At 54.2% G+C, this 27,290-nt stretch overlaps 8 protein-coding genes across 8 annotated transcripts; 4 read left to right on the top strand and 4 right to left on the bottom strand.

The window, feature by feature from the left end:
• Nucleotides 1-201: 201 nt before the first annotated feature.
• CCM_01301 (eukaryotic translation initiation factor 2C 2) lies at nt 202-3,257 on the bottom strand (the record flags this gene model as incomplete). The annotated part of the gene is made up of 2 exons (XM_006666457.1): nt 202-2,832; nt 2,886-3,257. 2 exons carry the CDS (start codon nt 3,255-3,257, stop codon nt 202-204), a joined length of 3,003 nt encoding a protein of 1,000 aa, XP_006666520.1.
• Nucleotides 3,258-4,212: 955 nt separating this feature from the next.
• CCM_01300 (CFIA complex component Rna14, putative) lies at nt 4,213-7,133 on the bottom strand (the record flags this gene model as incomplete). Its single annotated transcript, XM_006666456.1, has 3 exons — nt 4,213-5,054; nt 5,100-6,534; nt 6,585-7,133. 3 exons carry the CDS (start codon nt 7,131-7,133, stop codon nt 4,213-4,215), a joined length of 2,826 nt encoding a protein of 941 aa, XP_006666519.1.
• Nucleotides 7,134-7,475: 342 nt separating this feature from the next.
• On the top strand, nt 7,476-10,440 carry CCM_01299 (monocarboxylate transporter, putative; the record flags this gene model as incomplete). Its single annotated transcript, XM_006666455.1, has 5 exons — nt 7,476-7,634; nt 8,036-8,057; nt 8,282-8,400; nt 8,451-8,460; nt 9,050-10,440. The coding sequence occupies 5 exons, from the start codon at nt 7,476-7,478 to the stop codon at nt 10,438-10,440; spliced, it is 1,701 nt and encodes a 566-aa protein (XP_006666518.1).
• Nucleotides 10,441-12,805: 2,365 nt separating this feature from the next.
• Nucleotides 12,806-14,923, top strand: CCM_01298 (mitochondrial ribosomal protein subunit S4; the record flags this gene model as incomplete). The annotated part of the gene is made up of 2 exons (XM_006666454.1): nt 12,806-12,982; nt 13,037-14,923. 2 exons carry the CDS (start codon nt 12,806-12,808, stop codon nt 14,921-14,923), a joined length of 2,064 nt encoding a protein of 687 aa, XP_006666517.1.
• Nucleotides 14,924-15,441: 518 nt separating this feature from the next.
• On the top strand, nt 15,442-17,364 carry CCM_01297 (T-complex protein 1 subunit eta; the record flags this gene model as incomplete). The annotated part of the gene is made up of 4 exons (XM_006666453.1): nt 15,442-15,487; nt 15,628-15,794; nt 15,858-16,179; nt 16,229-17,364. 4 exons carry the CDS (start codon nt 15,442-15,444, stop codon nt 17,362-17,364), a joined length of 1,671 nt encoding a protein of 556 aa, XP_006666516.1.
• A 307-nt stretch (nt 17,365-17,671) lies between these two features.
• On the bottom strand, nt 17,672-19,573 carry CCM_01296 (histone acetyltransferase Spt10; the record flags this gene model as incomplete). The annotated part of the gene is made up of 1 exon (XM_006666452.1): nt 17,672-19,573. One exon carries the CDS (start codon nt 19,571-19,573, stop codon nt 17,672-17,674), a length of 1,902 nt encoding a protein of 633 aa, XP_006666515.1.
• Nucleotides 19,574-20,395: 822 nt separating this feature from the next.
• CCM_01295 (37S ribosomal protein MRP4) lies at nt 20,396-21,890 on the bottom strand (the record flags this gene model as incomplete). The annotated part of the gene is made up of 3 exons (XM_006666451.1): nt 20,396-20,822; nt 20,884-21,796; nt 21,860-21,890. The coding sequence occupies 3 exons, from the start codon at nt 21,888-21,890 to the stop codon at nt 20,396-20,398; spliced, it is 1,371 nt and encodes a 456-aa protein (XP_006666514.1).
• A 2,213-nt stretch (nt 21,891-24,103) lies between these two features.
• CCM_01294 (C2H2 transcription factor Swi5) lies at nt 24,104-26,503 on the top strand (the record flags this gene model as incomplete). Its single annotated transcript, XM_006666450.1, has 1 exon — nt 24,104-26,503. The coding sequence occupies one exon, from the start codon at nt 24,104-24,106 to the stop codon at nt 26,501-26,503; it is 2,400 nt and encodes a 799-aa protein (XP_006666513.1).
• Nucleotides 26,504-27,290: the final 787 nt, after the last annotated feature.

The following is a 27,290-nucleotide window of genomic DNA, read 5'->3' as shown; positions in this document are numbered from 1 at the left end:
ATCGACCTTTCTGTCAATAGGCATATCATCACATTTGTACATTTTCTAGAAATTTTCGAAATTTCTCAAATTGTCTCTACTGTATTGATTTTTCATCAGCACTAACTATCTAGCAAATTGTCCTCCGCCGCCGCCTACCGCCAATAGTATCATCGCTCTCAACTCATGCGATTCCCCTGCTCAGAACTCGTTTTTCAGCCTTTAGATATACCACATCGTAGACCTAAAAAAGCCCCTCTGCCTCTCTTCCCCAGGAGCCGGGTTGGGGCCAACTCTACCACCTAGCGGCAGGAGTTTCGGCGCGTCCGTCGCCATTGGCATTTCAGCCAGATGACCCTTGGCTTCCTGGTCACGGGCCATTTCATGGCCCTTCGAACCTTGCTGGAATCCGTCGCTGCTGTAGGAGTTCTCGTGGGCTCGAGCTCGATCACCAGCGAGATGCGCATAGTAGACTGCCGGATGCAGAGATACCGGTGTCGTTGATCTAGCGTACGAGTAACTCTGGTGATAGATCATTTTTTGCAACTCATTTGCAGGCATTTTGGCCTCGTCCATAATCACGTTGTAGTGGACAGGGCGAGCTGTTCCTTGAATAGCCACGTGAGAGCAAAGATAAAAATCCCACATAAAGGGGTGGGTGACCTCCTTTTCAACAAGAGTACCAGGGAGCGGATTGCCATTCCTGTCGCCCTTTTGCGGGAAAAAGCGAATGTGATGGCGCTTTGTAGCCACAATGACGGTGAACTGTGGCATAGGCTGATTGGGGGCTGCTCGGCCCAAGTAGCGTTTGATCTCATTGATCTCCTGCTCAATCACTTGCGCAAATTGTCCCTCAGAAACACCATCTCGAAAGTAGATGATGTGCTTGGGGAAAACTCCATGATTTGCCTTCCACTGCTCTGACAACTGACTAAACATAAAGTTGATGTTGCTCGGTGTCAGCATCTCGGTTCGGTAGCCATTGGTTTCAACTGCCGCGGCGTATCGATTGGCATCCCGGTCGACAGACATAGTCATAGCTGCGACGGAGGCAGTTACACCTCCCGGGGCAGCGTGAGAAACGTCCACTCCAATAATCATGGTTGGGCGAGACTCGGGAAAGTATGTGGCCGTCTTTGTCTTCCAAGGAGGAATAGTGCGAGACGTCGCACCACCCAATTTGGCGTTCACCTTCATACACACATTGGAGTGGTATTGCCCATTATTTTCGGACACGGCTTTTCCATTAACCACTTGGGTGAGAATGCCAAAGCGACAATCCGCAGACTTTTTGAGCCGCATATAATGCGGGCTGTTCTTATGCTGTACAACAACAAAGATCAGTTGAGGGTATCCCTTTGTGTTCAGAATCTGAGAATAGGCCCAGTGTAGTGATTCCGCAACATCGCCTCTCACGTTGCCGGGGGGCGTAAGCAGCAGCGGCTCACCAGTACACTTCCCTCCGTGGCCAATAAATGTGGTCTTGAAGGTCTGGGAAAATGCCTGGAGCTGGGGGAGCTGCACACAGTTGTCGAGAACTAAGAAACCCCAGTTGATGAGCGGAGCGAAATTCTGTCTCCAAAACTTCTTGCCGCGAAGATCCCACCGGCCAGAGAACTTCGGATCCGCCGTACCCGTCCCAAAATTGACAACAGGTGGTGCAAGAACTTTTGCATCAACTTTGGTAAATTGAGGGTCGAATTGGACTCCATAATGGCGCAAGTAGGGATCATTAGAGATCTGAAGGTCGTTGACATGTGTTTGGATGTCAGTCCGTCTGTCCTTTGGTCTTGTAACTGCGATTTTGATCATCGCAGCAGTTTGATCTGGGTTGAGCTTGAAAGGATATCGCTGCATGGGCTCAACCATGGCAAATTCCATCGGAATATAGCCCCCTTTGCCAGCATCAATAAGCGGAAAATTTGCAAATCGCAGGAAAGCCTTGTACTTCTGTTCGAAATATTGCGCAACTGAGATTTGCTGCCCTTCATGGTCGAACTTGACAGCGCGGGCGGTGCCACCTTCAGCTCCATAGTCCTGTCGAAAAACTATGTCTTGGATAGTATAAATTTTGTCGCCCGGAGCGGTGCGGTTTGGGTGACGGACGGTGAACTTAAGTCTTCGTAGCTTGCGGAGTTGTTTAAAGGCATCGCTTGTCTCCCACTTATCATTCTTCCCACGTACCGGCTTGAGTTGGTTCGCGAAATCGTTGGGGTTCAGATTGCGCCAACGTCTGGGCTCGACTGCCGCAAGATAGTTGCATGCCAGTCTGTCCACTGTCTGATTGCCAACCCAAAAGCATGTATTGGCGATGTCTGCGTTCAACGCGAGACCGACTGCGCCCCGGTTCAGATTGTGGCTTAATCTGATGGAGGCATAGGTGCCTTTGTGCACCTCGACGAGAGAGCCATCCATCAGAGGACGACCCTTGGCCTGTCGCTTGTAGAAGTTTCTCTTGATGGCCAAGAGGTTCTGCGATGGCCACTGTCGAATCAGATGGTCAACAAAGTTCAACGCCTCATTGACGGCGTTGTTGAACTGAATGCGCTGCTCGAGGTAGCCTTTCAGAGCAGACATCTGGACCTCAGTGGTCTTTCGCAGCGTCACATGGAAAACATTGCTTTGACGGGGAGGTTTTGATGGTTGCTTCTGAGCCTGAGGTCGACCCTCATCAAGATTGACGGTAAACCGCAGCTCGCCTCGATCAACCAAAGCGGGAGACCAAGCAAGCTTGTTGCCATCACATATCCACATTTCATAATTGTACTTCTGCAAGGCAGCCTTGAATGTAGAGTGCTCCCAAATTTTCTTGAGGATGGCGACTTTCTTGTCTGGATCTGGTGACAATGCAACCTAGTCAATGTTAGACTACTCCCAGTGGAAACAGGCAGTTGTTGGATACTGACATCATATTGGTAAATCTTCTTGGTGAAGTCAAACTTTGTCATACGATATTGATTCACCTCCACAACAGCGGGTGATCCCTCGGTGTTGAGGTTGTTGCCTCGGAGCGTAAACATTGACTTCTGCGTGTCGGACACATAGGCGTCAGGAGGCAGTTCCATTCGCGTGTTTCCTGCCTTTCTGGTAGGGCCTCCCATCCGAGCTGGATCAAAACCAGGCCCCTCGGTCCAGCCGGGCTGGCCGGGCTGGCCCACGGTGGTACAAGCAGGAGATGCCACGCGGCTTGCATCTGTACTGCGAATAGCAGACGAGTGGGAAGGGGCGCGTCCTGGCGGAGGGCCGCTGGGGTGAGGTGGGCGGCTGGGATCAGCCATAATCTACTGATTCAGTCAGTACTGTTGGAGCGAAATCATTTCGAGGGTCGGAGGCGGGCAAGATGGCTCAAGTGGTTGCATAAAGGCAGGTGGGGGATCTCGACGGATAGTTAACTCACCGATGAACTGATAGCGGGGCTGAATCGCAGATGACCAGTGTTCAGGGTAGCCTTTGGGCCAATTCCAAAGCGATTTCAATACGCGGGAGCTTGTGTGAGGGAAACAGTGATGCCCAGAACAGAGTGAAGGGTGACGAGGTGTGAAGGACGTGAAGGTGAAGGAGGGAAGAAGAGAAGGAAAATGTGAAAGAAGGAGTCAATAAATAGTACCTCTGTGTGTGACAGTTGCCAGCTGGCAACCTTCCTGTTTATTGGCAGCCGGCAGCTGGCAGGCAGTCAATAACAGCTGGTGCTGTTGCCAGCCGTCCGAGACCGCCGTATTGTGCGTGTGCGTTTGCAGGTGCTGACGAGATGGTCGGTGTAGGGTAGAGCACGGCGTAGGTAGGGCAACAGGATTTAGGGAGACACGCAATACAACCTCTTGTGTTCGGTACGAAGTCAGAAAGGCGTATTAAGGGCCAATTGCTCCTAGCCGCTGGCTTTTATTACACGAATGAGATGTGGCTATACAAAGTGGATATCGTGAAACTATCGTTTCGTCATGGCACGCATCGTGCTGTACGACGCTACATCTGGTTACGATCATGTACAAGGGTAACACGAGGGTGGCATTGCGCGAGAACGTTGTGATATGAAACAGCTAAAGTGTATAATATTGCATAATGTGCGAGCCCATCATGTATGTTTCTGCTCTCGGGACACTTCGGGCGAAAACAAAGATTTTCTGTCCAAACTGCAAGAATTACCCTAACTTAACGCCAAATAATGCAATAATATCAAGTCAAACAGACAAGGCCTCAGCCCACACAGGGCTTTCTCTAGAACTCACTCTTTCACTAGTAGCGCTGGCTGCCAAATTGACCAGTAGCATAGTTTCCCCAGTTTGAGCCTGGCGCTTGGTAGCCGCCGGCAAGAGGAGAGTTACGATATCCAGAGGAGGAACCCGGGACTTGGCCGTAGGGGCTGATTGGACGCGCAAAATCGCTGGATGTTTGTCTCGTATGCATCTGGGTGTGCTGTCTGTACTGCCCTCCTGTAGCTGCTTTCCAAGACATATAATCAGGTAGCGGGGTATCACGCAGGAGAGATACCATGTTGGGTGCAGTGAGACGTTGCGAATCGTATGCGTGGGCGGGAGGCAGAATGCCCAGGAGGAAAGTAATGTCGCGTTGTAGCGCCGATGTTTGGTTACGTCGCTGTTGATCAAGGCGGCGGCCCGCAGCTCCTTTGAGTGGCGAAGCACCACGAGCGACACGCTTCGGCGGATTGAGTTCATCTTCCTCCATTCCGAATGGTCGCTTGGGGGAGGCGGTTGCACGAGAAAATTGTGGCCGTGGGCTTTGCTCCTGTCGCAAGGGGCCGGGACTATCATGACTAGGAACCGGCTGTTCGATGACGGGCATGGTTCTCTTAGGACGCATCTGCACAGCTTTCGACACAATAATTGGTGTATGAACTGGGTCAAATTTGTCCGAAGAGTATCGCTCTGTAAAAGACTTCAACCTCGGATCATCGGGGAAAAGCTCTGCCATGCGTTCCTCCAGTTTCGAGATCTGGGAGAGTTCGCCGTATTGGGATTCGTATTTGTGGAAGTAAGCGTATAACGGACGAGCCTTTGCTAGAGTTTCGGGTTTCGAAATTAGGCGATTAACGCACGTTTCGAAAACAACGCGGGCATCTACGGACGGTTAGGTTCGACTCAACAAAAAACAAATTGACATACTGGTGGTATCGTCCTTGGAATGGAGAAATTTTAGGTACTCAATCATGAATTCCTCATCATTCGGGAACAGACGCGCGCCTCGCTCGAAGATCTTGGCGCCGACAGGATCCTTGTATACGACTGACTCAAGAAGCGCAACAGCAACATATACGTCACTGGTGAGGCGGCCCCTGTGTCGAGCATCGGTGAAAACCTTGCGAAGGCCACCTTCAGTCTGAGTACCTTTGCCTTGGATTCTTCTCATTGCGCGTGCAAGAGCAATCCAGATGTAGGAAATTGTTCGGGACAAGAGCTGGCTCTCGGCCGCGTACGCTTTCTGAATAGCTTTGATACGCTCCTCCCCTGCGGACAACCTTGGCTTGCCATTGTGGTCCTCTTCTCGTTCGATGGACTGCTGCATTTCTGGGTCTTGTGCGGCAGCCTGTTTGAGTGTTGAGACTTCAAGCTTCTCACGCTCCTTGACCTTGTCACCCATGCTATAGAGAGTATCGAGGATGGCATCGTAAGGCTTCCGAGTTGCCTCAGCATATGCAAACTTGTCGCCTTCCTTCCCGGCGTATGTTGCCTCAATGCGATCGGCGAGTTTGAGCGCTAGCAAGACGCTCTGTGGGTTTGCGGCGATACCTTGCTCGAGAAAGAGTGTGCCACTTTCACTCTCGTTTTCTCGGATATCGTTTTGGAAACACCATTCCGCTGCATCAACCCACATCTCCGGCCAGAAGCGTAGGGCCATCAGAGCTTGTTTGTAGCAGTAAATGACTCTCTGTGTGTATGCCTTGGGGTCGTCCTCTTTCAGAACCAGGGGGTCATCCTTCTCCCAAGCAATCCACTTCGTCCATAGTTCAACCTGAGCCTTGTATTCGGTGTCGCCATCAAATCCAGGAGCTGGTGGAAGACGGGGTAGGCTGACTCTGTGCAGCTGCTTCGTAATATTGTCGAGGGCGATGTTGCCACTTTTGGCAGACATGTAGCCGGGCGAGCGTTCTTGGATAAATTTGCGGCCAGTAACCTTGTTGAGACCCATTTCGAACTGGTCGTACTCTTTCCACAATGAGTTCACAGTGGACATGGGTATGTTGATGGCACGATGATAGACCTTGCGCAGCTGGTCCATCTTTTGCTGGTCCTGCCAACCAGTACCCCCAATCAGGCCGGGGCCATTTTTGATGAACTGAACGTAGTCCAGCCACACATCGCCAGAGTCTCTATCAACTCCAATATTGTCGATAACAAACTCATACGATTGAGTAACCGTTCGTCTCGCTTGGCCGGAAGGATCGTTGTTTAGATCGTTGCGACGTCTGATGTAGTTGAGGTAGACGGTCCAAAGTTTGATATTGGGCACTGTCATCAAGCAGCGACCAAAGAGCTGCTCAGCGTCAACGAAATTATCTAGTCCGAGTTCCAACTCTACCCATTGAACCCAGATGTCGCTCTGCATGTTGTTAGAATTAATTGTGTCAGACGGACGACTTCTCAACTTACTGCCTGAGGGAAAACTTCCAGAAATTGGTGGTAGACTTTGCGCAATTCCTCAAGCCTGTTGCGGCTCCGATATTCAGTCATCAGATTCAGCCAGGCATCCATATCTCCTCGTGGATCCTCCTTGATTCGAGCTTCAAACAGAGTGATCGGATCAAGGCCGACCATACCTTGGGGCAGGGATGCAAAGCCCAATTGGCCAGGCGCCGATGTGCTGTCCTTTTCAGGAACGCTGTTGCCGCGCGGTACAATTCGCGCAGGTATCGATTCTTCATCATCATCGGATGCCTCGACAATGAACCCGCCAGCCATTTTGGGTCTCGACGTGGCCCGAAAAGCTGAGGGGGGGGCGAGCTCGGCAGGCGCGTCGACAGTGCCCATGCCGACGGATTCAGGATCATAGTCTGCTCCATCGTCACTGCAATCATCGTGAACATGACCTGGGTCGTACGCAGCTTCGACAGGGTTTTCAGTGTGCGACCCGTCGCGCTCAATTTGATCCCCCTTGGGTGCTGCTACATCACCACTATCCCATGATTCTTCGTCGGCCATGACTCCAGTCCGGCTAGTAGCACGAAACGACCAGCGAGCACGATGCTAATGCAAGAGGCGGCTCGTCAGCGGCGCCAGAGACACCAATCGGAAGTATTGGATAAACACGGTCGATAGGAGTTCTAGTAAGAGAGGCGCATGTGAATTCAGGAAAGTGGCGACAGCGGTGATTTGAGGTGTGCGCAGAGGAGAGCTGTCGCACGCGACCAGTATGATTGTGGCGATGGGTATTAGCGCAAGAATCGCTCGGTCGTAGGAATTCGATGGCCGACAGCTTTTCACAATTGCGTTGCCGACGTGACAGGATGGAATGGGTGAGCGTGATGATTGTGGGCGGCTACGATGTGGCCTGTTGCTTGGTCGCAAAAAATCTACCCAGCAAACAACTTAGCTACTGAGAAGCAAAGCCGATGGAGCTGCTTGGGGGCAGGCAGAACCCGAAAGGGGACTAGCCGCGCCAGGCGGTGGGCGGATGCGACAGAGGCTTCTGACAAGCAAGTCGTCATTCTACTATTAATATTATCTATTATATCTATTATAATATACATTATATACATGTCAACCAACATTTCTCCACGCGCGTTCCTTTTGTCCTCCTTCAATTCGCTAGACGCTACTGTGGGCACAATGCCTCATGATGGCAGAGAAAACCGAGTAACTACATACCCAGTGAAGCGCTCTAGTTACGTCGAAGCCAGGAAAATAAAATTCAGAAGCTTAGGGGGACAATCTACCTGTATATGTATATTGCCAGCCCTCATGGGTATCATGGCGTATTTTTTTCTACATGAATCTCATACTACTTGTCTGTTATTCTGCTCTTTTGCAGTCGCTGTGTACCTAGGTATGCTACGTCTGGAAATAGCTAGACACGTTTGTGCAACGTAGGTGGCTATCGGTAGATGGGCACGGCTGCTGATGTTGGTTGGGCATGTTCCTCTCTAGGTGCTTCCCCATGTAATATCGGGGTACAATTCGTATGTTTTGCTTGACATGGTGGCGGCATGGGTTGCGGCCTGCAGAAGAATAATCGCACCCTCCCGCGGCCAAGTCTGCTTTGCAGTCCCCCCTCCCCCGCCCCTGTCTGTTTGCATTTCGCGTTGTTGACTCTTTCAACCTTTCATCTCCACGCCCACATCCACCAACAGCTCGGACGGCCGAACTTACCCAACCAAACGGACGGCAAGCCGACGCCGTCCAACACCCGCCACTCGGCGAATTAGCCTCCGAGCTTGACCTCTTTAGCACTCATCCCCGCGCCCCGGCTGTACGATGGAGTTAAGAGGACGGACTTGCCTTTTCCATACGCCATTCCAGTTTTTTATTAGTTAGCTCGCACCTCTGTCAGCCCTTGTGTCTGCTGCCGCTTATTTATTAGCACGTTGGTTGAACAGTTCCATTCTGCCGGGGGGTTTGCCGGATCCCCACTTGCTCGGCCTTTGCTCAAGACGCGAGCCGTCGACTGGACTTGCGATTTCTCATATGGGGGGGTCCATTCCAAAATTGCTTATAATTAGGTAATTACCTTGTCGCCTCGCCTTGAGTGTCTCGGATTCTCAGCCATGTCCAATTCGGATTCTGTCATGCCGACGTCGAGTTCGCACACTTGTCTTTGACTTGTGCAGTAATCCTCAGACCTGCTGCTGGATCGTTGGTCAAGCACCGTCCAACACAACTACCAGCTTATACATACGTCCCCTGACTGCTTAAGGGATATCAACCCAGACGTGCAAGTTCAGTACAACTCCGTCGCATGCCGATAATTCTAGCGTTGTTCTGCTCTATTTTCCCCGGAGAAGTCCCCACGCTCTTCCCCGACGTCTAGATACCAAAGACAGACAGATACCACCAACATCAGCAGCCGCCACCAGCGCGGTTCTGACATCTGACAATCCGCCTCTCACTCCATCGTCCAGCCGCCATGACCCGGCCCACGTCCGGCTCCGTGTCCTCGGACACGGTCCATGAGGAGCCGCCGTACGCTGTCATTGAGGACGTTGAGAGCAACGCTACCGCCACAGTCTCCGAAAAGGCTGCCCACAAGGACCACGACGTCGAGCGCGCGCCGCCGGCGCCATCACCAGCCCCGGGCACCTCTCCGTCCGACTTTCCCGACGGCGGCCGCGAGGCCTGGCTCGTCGTCTTCGGCGGCTGGTGCGCCCTCTTCTGCACCTTTGGCCTCGTCAACTGTGTCGGCGTCTTCCAGCAGTACTATGTCACCCATACCCTCTCCCAGTACAGCGCCTCCACCGTCAGCTGGATCACGTCGACGCAAGTCTTCATGATGAACTTTCTCGGCATCGGCATCGGCCGCCTCTACGACAACTACGGTCCCCGATGGATCCTGTTGGGCGGCACCATCGTGTACGTCTTTGGTCTCATGATGACGTCGCTCGCCACGGAATACTACCAGATTTTCCTCGCCCAGGCAATTGTCGCCGCCATGGGCTCGAGCGCCATCTTCCACGCCTCCATGGCGAGCATCGTCAGCTGGTTCCTCAAGAACCGCGCCGCCGCGTACGGCATCATGGTCTCGGGGTCGTCGCTCGCCGGCGTCGTGCTGCCCATCATGATGGACCACCTCATCCAGCGCATCGGCTTCCCCAGCACCATTCGCGTCATTGCGTTTTTATTCCTCGGCCTGCTTATCATTGCCAACCTCACCATCAAGTCGCGTCTGCCGCCCAACCCGCGCCCATTTGTCCTACAAGAATACGTCGATACCTTCAAGGACGTTAAAATGGTCCTGACCATTGTCGGCTCCTTCTTCTTCATGTGGGGCATGTTCTTGCCCTTCAACTACATTCTGCTCCAGGCCCAGGCCGCCGGCATGACGCAGACGCTGGTCCCGTACCTGCTGCCTATCCTCAACGCCATTAGCATCTTTGGCCGCGTTCTCCCCGGTCTCGCGGCCGACAGGTTTGGCCGCTTCAACGTCGTGCTAGGCATCGTCCTCGCGTCGGCCATTTCCGTCCTCGCCATTTGGATCCCCGTCACCTCCACGGCGGGCATCATTGCTTTTGCCGCCCTCTTTGGCTTCTCCTCAGGCGGTTTCATCTCCCTCGCCCCCACGCTGATTGCCCAAGTCTCGGATATTCGCTTCATTGGCACACGCGTCGGCACTGCATTTGCCGTCATGGCCTTTGGTGCTCTGACTGGCAGCCCTATTGGCGGCGCCATTGTGTCGCGCCAGCATGGCGACTATATTGGCCTGCAGGTGTTTTGCGGCGTCGCTATGGTTGCTGGCTTCTTTTTCTTGGTGGCGGCTCGCTACGCCCAAGTTGGTTTCAAGATAACCAAGGTTTAAAGCTCTCTGGGGAAGAGACTTTTGAATACTAAGTATATTTTTTCAACGCTACTTATGCGATACCCAAATACAGTTGTTTTAGGCGTATGTAGACTAACGATATGGATTCAAATATGCGTCAACTGGACGTTTGCATTGTAATGATTTCATGAATTAGATTCATATATAAATCACGAAAAAGACTTTCTCTCTTCTACTGAGCTGTATTACTGCCTTGTACTGCTTGCGCGAGGATGCAATATGGTGTGCGTTCAATATGAAATGGCAAAAACGACAACAAAAAAGACTAAGTGAGGTATGGACAAACGGGGAATCGAACCCCGGACCACTCCCAATCGTTGTACCCGCTGGAACAGCAGATGCTAAGGGAGTATTATACCACTAAACCATTCGCCCAGCTGTACTTAGATGCAAGAAAGCCGCGCAATCTAGTACCAAGAAGCGAGCTACAGCGGCTACAGAACCGCCGTGACTGAAATGAACAGCTCAACGAGCGCCGACGCTAACTATAAAAAAGCATCAATTCCACAAACCATTATGGACCTTATCTAGTTCAGAAGGTTTACACAACTTGACATACTCTAGCTTCACTTATTATTCCTTTCGACGGTAGGATAAGCTGCCAGTGCTTAGCCTGGGACAGGCGCGTTGGTGAAGGATCAGTGTTTCAGATGACTTCTGGGGGATCTTCTGTGGCTCAATAGCAATAGCAAAATGTCCACTCAAGAAACAGGATAATATGGTTGTTCTATCAATATATTGATAACCTTCCCTCCAGATCCATGAGCTGGTTCGCAGAATTATAGCGACACTTCACGCTTCGGCATTACCAAGCCCACCAGCGCCTATCTTCACAGGTCACAATATCAGGATAATTCTCTCGCCTACAGGAAACTCAGAACGTATTATTTTCCCCTAGGAATTTTCTACCACGATTGTGTTGGCAATTGGGTCGAGTACTCGGTTCCAAAGCACTGACTACTTGGCCCAGCGCAAACCTGAAGACACTACCCGCACTGGTGGGCGGTTCGTGATCTCTGGGACAGGCTTCCGGCCGTGGCGCTGCGAGCTCTCATTTTGACCCAAAGCATACTTGGGTGCCGGCCAGTCCGGGATGCAGAGGAACTATAGCGGCGCGCCAGCTTTGCAGAGCGGACGCGAATGCCTCTGCTGAGTAGTCTCAGGCAATGTCTAACTCGACCGTTCTCGGACCGTCGCTGCCCTCGACACAAAGTTCGGTTCTGTGAAGGTCACAGCTGCTGACCGCCTCTGGCACGCTGTCTGAGGGTCAACAGGGAGCCAGCCATATAGTATAGGGTACGGCAATGTATTCCCGATAAACTCAGGTATTGTATATTCATTCGATCATTTTTTTCGACAAAGTCGTGCATCAACAGTGGGCCACAAGCAAAGCCACCCATCTCAAGAGATCGCATCGAAGGGACATCCACCAGCACTGTAGTGATAAGCTCATCAAGTCTGGGGTCGTCCTCCAGAAAAGACTTTGAGAACGAAAGGGGCCATAGATTAGTAGCCCAGGTTGATACCAGGATCAGACTTGAAGCATCGCGGTTGGCCGACTCCAAGGTGGGAGTATTTGAACTTCGATACCAAAATTGTATTTTTGCTGTATGGAGATTGTATAGAAATCTTCGTAATTATAAGGTGTGTTCATCTTGGCGGAACTTGACTTGTACCACGTCCATTAGTAGGCAGGTAGATACGTAAGACTGTGGCAGTGTAAGACAGCTAGACACACTCAGTTATTGCTAGTTATTTGACGTTGGATAAACTTTTTCTTTTCTTCGAAAATGCAAATGCATTTTAACTACATGGTGTGGAAGCATAACTGTTGCCAAACTTTATTCCCCCACAGACTTGTTTTCTTTATGCCTGGGCAGGGCTAGCGGGCCACGTTGTCAGGGAGATTGGTCCGCGCAACGCGCTGGACTAGCGGGCTCGGGAGCTTGCGGCCGCTACAGCACCTGTAAAAAGCGTCATAACCCTTCTCCGAAAGTGTCCGCTGTTAGTGCCGCTGCGGGCACACCCGCCATTCCGCTATCATTGTAAACAAGCACGAACTTGCCCAGCCGGAATAATCTCCTCAACCTCATCTCCAACCTGGCCCACCGCCCCGAACGCTGGAGTGCTCTTGTCTCTCTTGTCGCTCTTGTCCCGTCTGGACAGGTTTTTGTTTTGGAAACCTCTCGTCTTCCCAGCACACCCCCTCCCAAGGCAAACCACGCATCTTCCTGCGAGGCACACCCGCTCACCCCCCACCAGGACGGCCGAGTCCTCCCCTCCTTTTGTGTGTTTATAATACTGCCGTGCCCGCCAGGAGTAGCTGCTCCTTTTTTCGCTCACCATGTCCGGCAACACCATGAGAGGGACGCCCACCCGCAATCAAGGCAGGGGCAACATCCCCTTTGCCAACAGTCCTGCTACTGTCTCTGGCATTCCACGACCGGCCGCCGAGGCGCAGCCCTCCGAAGCCGGCTCCTCGGTCAGCGCCAGTCGTCAGAAGCAGAGCAAGCGTGATGAGGTGCGTAGCTCGACGGGACTATTCCTGGAGGCGCCAATGCCCTGACCCGGGCAGTGGCAGCCGCCGCAGAACCCCAATCGTGTAAGAAACAAAGTTGCTGACTCGAATCCGCATCGGCAGGCGATCCGCCGAAAGATTGAGAATGACCTCTCCAAGAAGAAGAACCTGACGAACCGTGCGCGACACTCCCGCAAGGCCCCCCCGGGCACCGTCATGGCCCTCAAGCCTAGCCAGGCCCTTCAGATAAAACCTGGCACGACTGTCTCCGAGGCTGCCCAGCTCATGGCCGCTAAGCGGGAGGACTGCGTTCTGGTGACTGACGATGACGATCGAATTGCTGGCATCTTTACCGCTAAAGATCTGGCTTTTCGCGTTGTCGGCGCCGGCCTTAAGTCGAGCAGCGTCACAATCGCCGAGATTATGACCAAGAACCCTCTCTGTGCCCGAACTGACACCAGCGCCACCGATGCTCTCGACCTCATGGTCCGCAAGGGTTTCCGCCACTTGCCCGTCATGGACGAGAACCAGGATATTTCTGGTGTTCTCGATATCACAAAGTGCTTCTATGATGCCATGGAGAAGCTCGAGCGCGCCTACTCGTCGTCGAGAAAGCTCTACGATGCCCTCGAGGGTGTCCACTCTGAACTGGGCACTAACCAACCCCAGCAGATCATCCAGTACGTCGAGGCTCTGCGCAGCAAAATGTCCGGGCCAACTCTGGAAACGGTCCTCAACGGAATCCCCCCCACAACCGTCAGCGTACGGACATCTGTCAGGGAGGCTGCTGCGCTCATGAAGGAAAACCACACCACCGCCGTCCTCGTCCAGGACCAGGGTGCGATCACCGGCATCTTTACCAGCAAGGACGTTGTTCTGCGTGTCATTGCGCCTGGTCTGGACCCCACCAACTGCAGTGTCGTGCGTGTCATGACTCCCCATCCCGACTTCGCTCCCATGGACATGACAATCCAGGCTGCTCTCCGCAAGATGCACGATGGCCACTACCTCAACCTTCCCGTCATGAACGATAGCGGGGAGATTGTCGGCATGGTCGACGTCCTCAAGCTTACCTACGCTACGTTGGAGCAGATCAACTCCATGTCGACTGGTGACGGCGAGGGCCCCGCTTGGAGCAAGTTCTGGCTGTCCATTGAGAATGAGACCGAGTCCATGATCTCTGGTGACGGAAGCCAGCACCACAACACAAACCTTGGATCGCGCATGATGACTCCGGATGTCACCCGTGATCGCTTAGGAGACAGCGTTGCCCCCGGCGACTCGGCTTCTCATGTTGGATCTCAGCACGATCTAGAAGTACCCCCCGCCGATGTCCCGTTCCCTTTCAAGTTCAAGGCGCCGTCGAACCGAGTCCATCGTCTGCAGGTCATTGCCTCACAAGGCATTGAGATCTTTGTTGCTGCCGTCGCTTCAAAATTGGGCAATGAGGTGGAGTCCGTCGGTGGCGTGCCAACGGCCGAAGATGGCAAGCTGGGCAACACTGGCTTTGCCGTGAGCTACATGGATGATGAAGGCGACACCGTCTCCATCACGACAGACAACGACCTGCTTGAGGCTATCCTGCTTGCGCGCCAGGGCCAGCGCGACAAGGTTGAGCTTTTTGTACATGATCCTGAGAAGCCTCTTGCGACTCCAGCCGCTGTTGAGACGCCGGTACTTGCTACCCCTCCTACATCGACTGCTCCGGTTGTCCGCGAAAGACGCCGAGCGTATGATGAGGAGGAAGAGGAAGAGGAAGAGGATGATGATGAGGATGGACCTACGCCTGTACGTAGATCGCGCCGGACGCGCAACGCGGCGGCTCCGGCACAGGAACAGCTCATTGCCGGCGTTCCCAACGACTTGTTACTCCCCGGCGCTATTGTGACGCTGGCCGTGGTGATTGTTGGTGTCTTTACGATTGCGAGGGCTACCAGCCGCTAAGGAGGCGTTATTGTACTGGAGCAGCATGTTGTACAAGTCATTAAAGCTGCGTGTGTTTTTGCCATGGGTAGAATATTTACTATGTAATATGAAATGAGCCTTGTTTTACGACTATAATCATCTTTGTTTCTGACGCCCGGCGTGAGATCTGGGGCCTTTATGGGCTCCCATAGTTTGTTACGTGGATTTGTGACGTCTTGAATAATTTTGCACTGAAAATTGACAACTTTGACCATCACCAGATGTGGCCAATGGATTGTTTTAACTTGATGCAGTTCTAACTACTCGCTTGGTACTAATACTGGGCGGCCCCTGGGTGGGAGACCAGAAGCACCCATGGTCCGTGCACCACAACGAGAAAAGGCGGCAATAATTTTTTGGAGCTCTTTGGAAGAGCTTCGACGGCCCCGCGGTGACGACCCTCCAACAACCGCCTCTCCTGCATACTCGAGAAAATCACATCAACACGTCCATTTCCGGCATCTAGGATACGGCGACTCTAGCGAAACACCGCCATCATGTCTTTCGGGGGCCAGACTCCCACCATTATCGTCCTCAAGGAGGGTGAGTCGCTACCCCCACCGCCGCCTGCTTCCACACCACACAAACGACACAATCAGGCAGCGCCGCCGTCCCCCCGCGACAATATCGCCACGCACCGTCGCGCGAGGATAAAATTGGCTAACTCTCGATTTTAATTACAGGCACCGATACTTCACAGGGCAAGGGGCAGATCATCTCCAACATCAATGCCTGTCTCGCCGTCCAGTCCACGATAAAGTCGACCCTTGGTCCCTACGGTGGCGATCTGCTCATGGTCGACGAAAATGGCAACCAGACCATTACCAACGATGGCGCCACTGTCATGAAGGTTGGTGACGAACCGTCCTCTTTCGGTGTCGCGACGTAGTAGTCCATTTCTAACCCCTGGTAGCTCCTCGACATTGTTCACCCCGCCGCCCGCATCCTCGTCGATATTGCACGATCGCAAGACGCCGAAGTTGGTGACGGTACCACCTCGGTCGTCGTCCTCGCCGGCGAAATCCTCAAGGAGGTCAAGGAGCATGTGGAACAGGGTGTCAGCTCACAGATCATCATCAAGGGTCTGCGGAGAGCCTCTAAGCTGGCCATCAACAAGATCAAGGAGATTGCCATTGCCACCAATGATACCAACCAGCGCGATACCCTCAACAAGCTGGCCGGCACTGCCATGACCAGCAAGCTCATCAAGCGCAACACTGAATTCTTCACAAAGAGTAAGACACCGCGTACCAATCCATAGACCACTGTGCTAACGTTCCCTAGTGGTTGTCGATGCCGTTCTCTCCCTCGACCAAGATGACCTCAACCACAAGTTAATTGGCATCAAGAAGATTCCCGGCGGCTCCCTCACCGAATCCCACTTCGTCAACGGTGTCGCTTTCAAGAAGACCTTTTCGTATGCCGGTTTCGAGCAGCAGCCCAAGGCTTTCAAGAAGCCCAAGATTGTCTGCCTCAACGTTGAGCTGGAGCTCAAGGCCGAAAGAGACAATGCCGAAGTCCGTGTTGAGCAGGTCTCCGACTACCAGGCCATTGTCGATGCCGAATGGCAGATCATCTTCAAGAAGCTCGAGGCCATCTCCGCCACGGGCGCCAAGGTCGTGCTCTCCAAGGCTCCTATCGGCGATCTTGCCACCCAGTACTTTGCCGACCGTGACATCTTTTGCGCAGGCCGTGTTACCTCTGAAGACATGGAGCGCGTCGTCCAGGCTACTGGTGGTGTCATCCAGTCCACCTGCTCCGACATTCTGCCCGAGCACCTCGGTGTCTGCGGCATCTTTGAAGAGCGCCAAATTGGTGGCGAGCGATTCAACTTTTTCGAGGACTGCCCCGCGGCCAAAACCTGCACATTGGTGCTGCGTGGCGGCGCTGAGCAGTTTATTGCCGAGGTGGAGCGTTCGCTGCATGATGCCATCATGATTGTCAAGCGCGCAATCAAGAACCGCATGGTTGTTGGTGGCGGCGGTGCCGTCGAGATGGAGATTTCTGCCTACCTGCACCAGTACGCCGACAAGAACATCCAACACAAGGAGCAGACTATCATCAAGGCCTTTGCCAAGGCTCTCGAGGTGATCCCCCGCCAGCTGTGCGACAATGCCGGATTCGACGCCACCGATATCCTCAACAAGTTGCGCGTGGAGCACCGCAAGGGCGCGATCTGGGCCGGTGTCGACTTCCAGAACGAAGGCATCACCGACATGGTGAAGCGCTTCGTCTGGGAGCCCGCGCTGGTCAAGATCAACGCCATCCAAGCGGCGACCGAGGCCAGCTGCCTGATTCTCAGCGTCGACGAGACGATCAGAAACGAGGAGAGCGCGAAGCCACAGGCCCCCGGCCAGCTGCCTCCCGGCGCTGCCCAACGTGCCGTCAGAGGACGTGGACGTGGCATGCCCCGCAGGTAAATAAGGGTTGAAAAGAACAAAAAAAAAGAAACGGAAGTAGGGGAGCGGACGACATGACAAAACAAACTGGTTTACAAAAGCATTGTGAGACGTCTGGATCTGTGAGATACCTAGAATACATAAACTCTATAGATTCTATGGAGAACTAGCTTCCATTGGAAGCACCTACACTGGATCAAATGTGTCTTTCTGTTGTAAATTATGTGCAAAATATCATGTATATACACCGGCGTCTCTACCAACTTTTCAAGGGGGTATCATGTAGAGACTTTGTTAAAGCTTGACTCAACTCCGGAAAATACCCGCGTCAAGTCCATCCTCTCGTGTCTCGCAATAATGAATCATCCAAATCGTCCATGTCGGCATCTGCCACACCCTCACCACCGCCGCCGCTATTACTTTCAAGCCCCGCGCTGCCACCGTGCGTCTTGTGCACTTTGCCCAGCACGCCACCACAGTCATCACCGTCGTCCTCGCCGTCGACGACACCCACCCCGTGCTCAATCAACATCTCCAGGTCACGGTCCACGGCCGCCGCTGCCGCCGCCGCCGCCGCGCCGTCATCCTCCTCGGTCGCGTTCAACAACGCCTGGAAGTCGGCGTGCGGGTGGTAGCCGTCAAACGCGGCATCGTCGTCGTGGTTCATGATTTGCGGGTCAATGGGCTGATAGACATCGTCGTCATCATTGGGAGGTGCTGCGTGGCCGTTGCTGTGCAGGAACCCGCCGCCGCCGCTGTGGAGCGTCGTCTGGGAGGGCCGCACGACGGAAATGTCGCTCGGGTTGGCGTAGCCGTCGCCGCCGTGGTGGTGGTGCAGCAGCGGGTTGACGGTGGACGGCGCGGACGAGAGGCCGCTGCACAGCAGCAGCGTGCTGTTTGTGTGGTGCGTGCGCAGACCTAGTACGCGGTCGGTGTCTGTCGTCGTGGTCAGAGACGACGTGTGACGGGCGCTCTCCGGCGCGCTCCGCGGCGGCAGGGTGGATGATGAACCAGCGTGGCTGTTATCCGGGGACGGAGAGCGAGACCGCTTGACGCCGGCCACGGGCGTTGTCGGCTTGGAGACGGCCCCCCGCGTCGTCGCTGTCTGCGCCGCCACCGCTACTCCCCCGCCGCTGGTCGTCGTCGCGCCGGGTGGCACCTTGGCGAGCTCTTTGCACTCCTTGCAGAGGCGGATGACGTCGCTGACCGTCTCCTTGATCCTGCTCCAGTGGTACTTTTCCGCAATAATGGCCGTCGTCTTGTTGATGCCGCCGTGCTGCACGCTGTGCGTCTCGCGCGCAATCTCGTACTGCCGCGCCGGGTCCGACACGACCAGCTTGTCCTTGAGCATGAGCGTGTCCCCGTCCTCGAGCAGCTTATAGTGCGTCGCCGCGGACCGCAGGCGGCTCTTCTCAGCCCGATCCGCGCCGTCCGGGTACCGCCCAAACTTGAGGTAGTAGCGGATCTTGTCGAAGCGCTCCTCGCTGACGACGCCGTCGTCGGCGTCACCAGCGCCCGCGTCCCCGGCGTCGCGCGGCGGCGGCAGGTCCCGGCCGTAGATGATGGCGTCGATGAGGCGGTCCGGGTGGCTGCGCAGGTTGCCGCAGCCCTTGACGCGGCCGATGCGCTTGAAGCCGAGCGCGTCCCAGATCTTGCAGCTGGCGACGTTGGTCTCGTACACGAGGTTGAAGACGCTGTACGTGTACCCGAGGCGCGGCGCCCAGTCAATGTACGACTCGCCCATGAGGCGGCCCACGCCGCGGTTGCGCGAGGCGTCGGTGACGAGCAGGCCCCCGTTGCACACGTGGCTGCTGCGGCCCGGGTAGTTGGGCTTGATGTAGAAGCTGCCCAGGCAGTCGCGCGCCCAGTCGTGGCTGTCGGGGATGCGGTCGGTGCTGCCGGAATAGTCGCCGAGCAGCATGACGGCGCCAAAGTTCTGGAACCAGTGCGCGGCAAAGGCGGGCGGCGTGAAGGCGTCCATCATGGGGTACGTGTCGCCGCCTTCAATCTCGCGGTTGATTTGCCCGCAGAGGTAGGTGATGAGCGACGCCGGCACCTGCTGCGCGGCGGAGACAATGGGGAGGATGGTGGCCACGGTCTGTCGGTCCCGCAGGGTCACGCGCCGGGGCACAATGGTGGCCGGGAGAGGCGCGCCGGGGTCCGGGAACGGGGATTGCCCGGAGACGCGGTAGATGGTGGGGCTGGCCGGGTCGTCGACGACGGCAGGCATGGCGGCGGCATGGGGGGGCAGGCTTTCTTTTTTTTTGGTGGGTAAATGAAGAGGTGGTGGATATAAAGACGGTGATTTTCCACGTCCGCACGTAAACTATCACGTTTTTGTCATTATTTTCCTGGTTCCCCCAACTCCTGCGGTGTAAGTGGACTTACACCGGGCTGAACAGGGCTACGCCCGTCAACGGTGACCGGACCGCTGTAAGCGAAAAGCCCACAGCACAGGCAGACTACTGCGGGCTGCTGCAGTGCAACCGGGGGACTTCCCCTGCAGTGCAGCTTGATCTTCGGACGGCACTAACGAGGACGGCCAGGGGAACAAACCTGGTTCGACAGCTGCGGCGGTGTTCTGAAATGTGCGTGCCTGTCTTTTCCCGTGCCAGTTGGTAAGGAAACTTCGCAGGACCAGATTTTACGCAGGTGAGCCGGCATTTTCTGTTTGGCATCGGAGGGGATTATCTATTTTGCCGTATGTTCGAGCTACCCCTACGGATGGAACTTGCAAGCGGAGCAACAACGAAATACCACCGACAGAAAGAAGAGAAGAACGAGAAATCAAGGAAAGTACAATTACCGTCTTCTAAACTTTACTTAGTGAGGGGAGCGATTTTTCTTGGCAATCCCTTTCGTCCATCTGCCTTTGTAAGGGCACACCGACTCACACCAAGGCGCCGCGTAGTCCTGCAAGGTAATAGGTAGTATACAGTATACATTCATTCAGCTATACAGGCCCCTGCTGGATATTCTAATTATACATTGGTGCTCTTCCCACTTTGTTGTTCCCCTTTCCCTGCTACCTTGTAAACTACAGCTTCAGGGGTTACTTGCGAATCTCTGCAATCTCAGCCTCGAGTGCAGAAGCGTGGCCCTTGGCCTGGTCCAGACGCGCCGCGATGTCGCTCGCCAGGTCTGCGGCGGGCGCATCTTCCTCGGCCGTCTCTTGCACGGACGCCTCGGCCATCATGTTGACCATGTCCGCCTCGCTGACCGACTTGGCAGCGCCGTCGTACTCGGTCTGCAGAATTTCGAGCTCCTCCTCGGTGAAGCCTACGAGGTTGGCCTGCATGCGGCCCATGACCTCCTTGCGCTGGTTTACAGCCACCTTGATGTCTCTTTTGATCTGGCTCGCCAGCGATGGGGGTGTCTGCCACGTCACGTTGCCGTTCTTGGCATCGGCGAGACGGCGCTCTTGGCCTCGCTGACCGGCACGGGCCAGCACACCGCCGATGACGGCAATCGATCGCAGACTAGTAAATGATTAGTTTGGTATTCCTTTGCACAGGCCATGGGACGCAGCAAATGCCATACCTATCGTCGTTGGCGGGAATCGTATATGATACCCATGTAGGGTTGGCATTGGTATCGATGACACCAATGGTAGGCACGCTTGCCAACCCGCATTCGTACAGCAGTGTATAGTTCTCCGTGGGGTTCAAGCACACAACTAGGTCCGGCACCAGAGGGCGCGCGCTGTTCTTGTACCCGTCAAACCCCTCTAGCTCCCCGTCCTTGCCGTCGACCACCTTGACACCCTTGTTCTTGAGAATCACGTCACGGTTCGTAATACTCCCCGGAATCCACTTGGTATACAAGTGGCACGCGCGCGCCAACTCCGCCGCGCGTGTGACAATCTCCATCTGGCCCGGGCGGTTACCGACAAACAGGACGAGACCGCCGCGGTACGCCACGTCCTCAACGACGCGGGCAGCGCGGCGCAGGTGCGCCGCCGTGGCCTCGAGCGAGATGATGTGGATGCCCTGGCGGGCGCCGTAGATGTACCTCGCGTTGGCCGGGTTCCACAGCGACGTGTTGTGGCCCATGTGCGTCTGCGAGGCCAGGAGCAGCTCCAGGGACACGTCCTCGGGCGCGGGCGGGTGCGCAATCAGCTCCGACGGCACGTAGCGCCGCTCGAGCAACGTGCCCGTCGCCCGCGTCGCCCGCTGCACCCGCTCAAACTCGGCGTACTGCTGCTTCGGGGTGCGGCCCTGGTGGGACCGCGTCCACTGCGGCCCGTGGTGCTCGTGGCCGGTGTTGGTGCTAAGGCTGATGGAGGCATTGTCGCGGCGCTGCTTCTTCTTGGACGCGGAGAAGAGCTTCGGCGGTGAAGGCGGCTGCTCGGTCGGCGCGCCGGGCCATGCTTGGGTCGTGGGCGTGGCGGTCGCGGTCGTGAGATGGCGCAGGAGCACGGAGCGGCCAACAGGGGCGGCCAATTGACGGCGGCCTAGGCGTGGGAGTTAGTCCGGCGGTTTTCGAAGTGACCGGGCTTGTGGATTCAAGGACTCACCATGCCGCACTGCAGCGTTGCGTATTACCATTCTTGTGTTGCTGCGCTGAGAGATGCCTTCTAATTGCGCATGCCCGATCGTCGACAGCCAAATTTTTGGACTGTTCGTCCACGCACCGTCGGACCCAGAATTTTCCGCCCCGCTTAATTGCAGTACCTCGATGATGAGCAGTGAGTGAGAGCAGCTATGAGATTGACTGAATACATATATGTTTTAATGATCCTCTTCATAATTATTTCACCCAACGTCATTGTATCTATTCCTACGGAAATCTCATCCGACGAACATGGCTAGATACTGTATTGAGTGAGAGTGAACAAGGTTTAGTGTTTGTACTGTACTACTCTCAAACAATGCAAATCGCTTTTTCAATATCTATTCATCATCAACTTATGCTTAAGCGAGCTGGTGTTGACGTCGGTCGGCCAGCTTGTGGCGCCGATGTAAACAGCTGATCGGAAGTCAATGTGCTGAGACTACAAATCCGTACCAGCCAGCGCTTCAACAGTAACTAACTACTTTTTTAAGCCATGGTTTCCATGGGCACATGTAACTAAATTATACTTGCACATTTTATATCATTCATGACCTGGCGTGCTAATAACACTATCTATGACCCATGACGACCAGTTTGCTGTCCAGCGACTAGTTAGCCACCTACCCTGCAAAGACGAGTACTTGTTCCATGATCTTGCTTATTATGGCTGTCTCCCTGGCCAAAAAAAAAGAGAACGAGAAAAGTCCTCACGGTTTCTTTCCTATTCCTCATCTCAAATAAAGGCTTTAATTTGTAACAGACCACTACCTGGCCTGTTGGAGAGCAAATAGCCCACTAACACCCCGTCAGCCTCCCGGCCGGGTCAAAGACAACAAGTCCACACGGTGTCCAGCTCGTCCAGCTCCGATACAATTGCGGAAAATATCCTGACTCGCTTCTCCCTTCGAGCACCCTTCAGTTTCGTCTTTATGACCGTAGTGCTTACGCTGATACGTTGTTGTGGTGGCCCTTCTTGTTGACCTACGTAACTACCTATTGACTTCTGATTGATGGGAGCACCCTATGGCGTCCTACTCCAACAATACATGACGACGACGTTGGCTCAAACTCTAGAGATGGAGTATTATTACACTTTTCTTATGACTATTTGCAATTGAGTCTCTACAGTCGCTTCGCATCCTCACAACCCCAAAGAGGAAGGAATAAACAGTTTTGGAAGCGCCCACTTGGACCCCTCTGAACCCATCGCCCAATCGTTCATTCATGCGGCTGCATCTCGCCGTTCTGTGTGGAGCCTCGCTATTTCCATGTGTCTTTGATTATTGGGCGAGGGATGCAGTGGTGTAGCGCTGTCGTAGATCCACCTCGATTCGGATGATGCAGTCCATTCGTTTATAATGAGAGGATGAAAGAGGTGTTACCCTGTGCGCATAAGTCCATACAAGGTATTTCAAGAGAAATTAATCTCAATGTGCGGACAAAGAGCCCAAGTTTGCCTGCCCTTGTATCCGTACCTCGTGCCACAAGAGCCGAGGCGACACAGAACCGTTGCAGTGACAACCTGTCAAAAACGTCCGTGATGGCTGCTGTATCGCCCTTACGACAAGGCCACCCCATTGATGGGCCAAAGGCCATCAGACCAAGACGCTGAGCCGTACCAAACATACTTTTTTGTCTGCCCTGTTTCACGCAGCCTCCCTCGGGGCGCTCGGGTGATGGGTTGGTGGTGCGACGGAACACCACCAGGACAAGGGCCGTTGCTGTGGCGACCAAGTCAACAGGCCACGGCGACACCCCCCAGCTAGACTGCAATGCAAGGTCCCTCCGTCCTGGATCTATATCCACCATCAGACCTCTTGCCTCTTCCATATCTCTGATTCCCTCCATTGCCAAAAAGAAGACGAGACACTCTCCATTGCTACTGTTGTATATCCTACTACAGAGTTGCAAAGACCTTCTACAAAGAAGCGCTTGACAAGCTTGCCATTCTAGCCTGAAATACGGCTCTTTACCACTTACACGTGTTCTCGCAAGTCGAACTCGACTGAGCAGAATCAAACCAATCTTTTAGCCCGGCGCTCTGTGCTTGCGCTGCGTGAGGTAAGGCGATGCTCTCAAGACGCTCGCATGATGCATGAGGAGTCAATGCTGATTGCGCTGCACTCGCAGTTTCGGACCTACAGGTTCCCATCATCGACAAACTTCGACCTACGACAATTCATTCCGGACTCCCCTTGCGACCAATATGCTGTCCAATCCAACTACAGACCTTCACCCGAGGCAGAGGCAACACCGCCGCCAAAACTCGACACCCTCTGCCTCTGAGGTGAGGTCCCAGAACCTGCACACCCCCCTCAGCAACATCAGCAACCGACGACGAGCCGCGGCCCATCGTCGCGGCCTCAGCCTGGACACCCGACGCTTCCAGCAAATGCTAACACCGACGACAACACAGCAGGACAGCACGGTAAGTATGAGTACTAACAACACAGGATTAGCCAACACTTCGCAGCATCGACAACTGCGAGAAACGCAGCAGCAACGCACACAAGCACGCCCGGGCCAGCAGCCCAACCAGAATCCCTACCTCGCCATGAGGCACGGTGATACTGAAAACTTTGTGATTCCCCCCAACCATGCCCCTTACAGCCAACGTTTCGATGCCTCATGTTTCGAGTCGAGCACTGCTCCCTTTGCCCCCTACGCCGAGCAGGTCAACATGATGATGCAGAGAAACCAAGGGAGCTATGGTACCAACTTGTCAAGCGCCAAGGACTTTGACCTCTTCACTGTCGAAAACGCCCAGTCCATGCCCTCCTATGCCGCCATCCCAGAGAGCCCCAGCCAGGCTTGGGTGGCGGACGGAGGTAATGCAACCATCCGCCGCTCAGCTCGCCGAATCAGCGACGGCATCATGGACCGCGTCGCCATTTTTGAGAGTATCAACAGTGAGGAGGCCCAAGTTCCTTCAACGCCACCCAACCAGCATGAGGATGGTGAGCCAGCTTGGTCGACCGAGTTTCTGTCTTCAAGTCTAACACCTGTAGCTTATATGCCGCCCACCCCTAGGGACACACCTCATAACCGGGCTATCAAGCAGGAAGCTCGCCCAGCCAGGTTCTCCGAGGACTATGACGACAGCATGGAGGAGACTCTCAAGCCCACACGCACCCGCAGTCACCCCCGTGCTCAAGACCTATTCCAAGATATGCGCCAGCAAGCCCAGATGACCAGTGCTGTGCTCAGCCCTCCACGGTCCACGCCACTCCCCAACTCCAAGACTTTCAATAACGTGCCGATGCACGCTCCCGATTACATGAGCATGAACACGTTTAAGAGTGAGTTTATGAAGATGGACGAGTTTGATGCTCTCTCGCGTGATGCCGATTTTCTCTCTACCGATGAGCTATCTCAACACACCACTCCCGACATGCAGCACATGGGTAGCTTTGGCACTGGATATGACAGCCAGGCAGAGTATCAAAACTATGAAGAGGTCACTGCGGCGCACCGCCAAAAGCGCTCGATGCACCGCCGCACAGAATCCATTGCCAGTATAGCCAGTGCCGCCAGCATTGCCAGCATCAACATTGACGAGACCAAGACGGACACAGGCGTCACGACGGAAGAGATTGCCCAATTCATACGGAGTCCCGATGCCAGCGATGGCAAATGGGTGTGCCTGTATGAGGAGTGCGGCAAGGAATTTGGTCGCAAGGAAAACATCAAGTCGCACGTCCAGACTCATCTCAACGACCGCCAGTACCAGTGCCCGACATGCAGGAAGTGCTTTGTCCGCCAACACGACCTCAAGCGCCACGCTAAGATTCACACGGGCGTCAAGCCTTATCCTTGCGAGTGCGGCAACAGCTTTGCTCGCCACGATGCCTTGACGAGACATCGGCAGCGCGGCATGTGCATTGGTGCGTTCGATGGCGTGGTACGAAAGATTGTCAAGCGTGGCCGCCCTAAGAAGAACCGACCGGACATGGAGACGCGCATGGACAAGTCAGCGAGAACGAGGAGAAAGAACAACTTGTCTATCAGCTCCATGTCTTCGTTCTCTGGCTACTCGGATAGCTCCGTCGCCAACTCTCCCGAGGCCGACTTTGACATGAATGACCAGGTCATGGACATGGGGCCGATTGACTCGTCGATGCAGGGCATGGCTGCGCTATCCTCTGCGCCCATGCCCACTATGGTGAGCCGCCGAACCGCGGACGTGGCTCCGTCTCCATCCGTGGCCAGCCTGCACTCATACGTCTCGCCCGAGGCCATCATGGACAAGGAGCCTGCGTCTCCGGCCAGGAGCGCCGCCAGCCACTACCGCAGCCCCCCTTCGCTGATGCACTCGTCCTCGCCGCCACCAGCCGCTCTATTTACCGTGGACGGCAACTCCTCCATGGGAGCCGATGAGCTGTCTGGCATGCTTCGTGGAAGCGGCATGGTCGAGTCGGCAGCAGCAAACACCACCCTGCCAATGAGCATTGGCCAGCAAGAAGAAGACATTATGCTGCAATTTACCAATGACGACGGTCTCATTCAGCTCGAGCGCGACCCCAGCATGTTGATGATGAACAAGTATGACGACGAGTTCAACATGTTTACCAATGATGATGAGCTCTTTTTTGGCACTTCTTCATGATACGACACGGCTGACGAGCGTCGCCAATCTTGTGTTTATTGTATGACTATTATCGCGTCACATATGTCTTTTGTCTTTTTTTTTTTCCGTGTTCTGCCATGGGTATTTACCAAGTCACGCCAATAATGCTGGGAGTGGATTTTGAGTCTACAGAACGATGATGCTCCTCACGGCGGGACTTTTCACTTTTGCCCACTGTTTTTGGGGTTTGCGCACGGGGAAATGCGTCGCTAAAATAAGACTCTTGCTGGAATCTGGGAAGCGAGGGCGGTGTTTTGGATTTGCTTTGGGGTTTCCTATTTGTACAATTAGAGGGATGGGATGATTTGAATGAGTCTGCTTTTTGTTGTTGACGTTTTGATCAAGAACGACCGGGTTCATGTTTCGAAAGAGGAGGATTGACAGTGGCTGTATGCAGTTGCAGCGGCTTCGGGTCCTTTTTCATGGCAAACTAGAAATATGAATCGACCTTGATGATGAGAATTGATGCAAACGACTTCGATGTGCATGTAACTAAGTAGAAGGCTGATATTTCGACAACAAGAATTGGTCAAATGACAACAAGCTAACCGAATTGGTAGCGACGCAGAGATTAACGATTCAGACGATACAGACGATACGGGCGATACGGGCGATACGGGCGATACAGGCGATACAATAGGTGTTATTATCGCAGATTCAGGGGCTAGAACGACGCCTAAACTAGTTAACAATCAATGCCGCCGGCTTCATCATAGCGAATTTATATTACAGCTATCGTGGCAGCCTTAAGAGGTACAATTAATAC

The sequence above is a fragment of the Cordyceps militaris genome (genome assembly GCF_000225605.1).
Source record: "Cordyceps militaris CM01 unplaced genomic scaffold CCM_S00001, whole genome shotgun sequence".
Lineage (NCBI taxonomy): Eukaryota > Fungi > Ascomycota > Sordariomycetes > Hypocreales > Cordycipitaceae > Cordyceps > Cordyceps militaris.
Note: the sequence above shows the minus strand (reverse complement) of the source record. Positions and strands in the feature narration are given on the sequence as shown.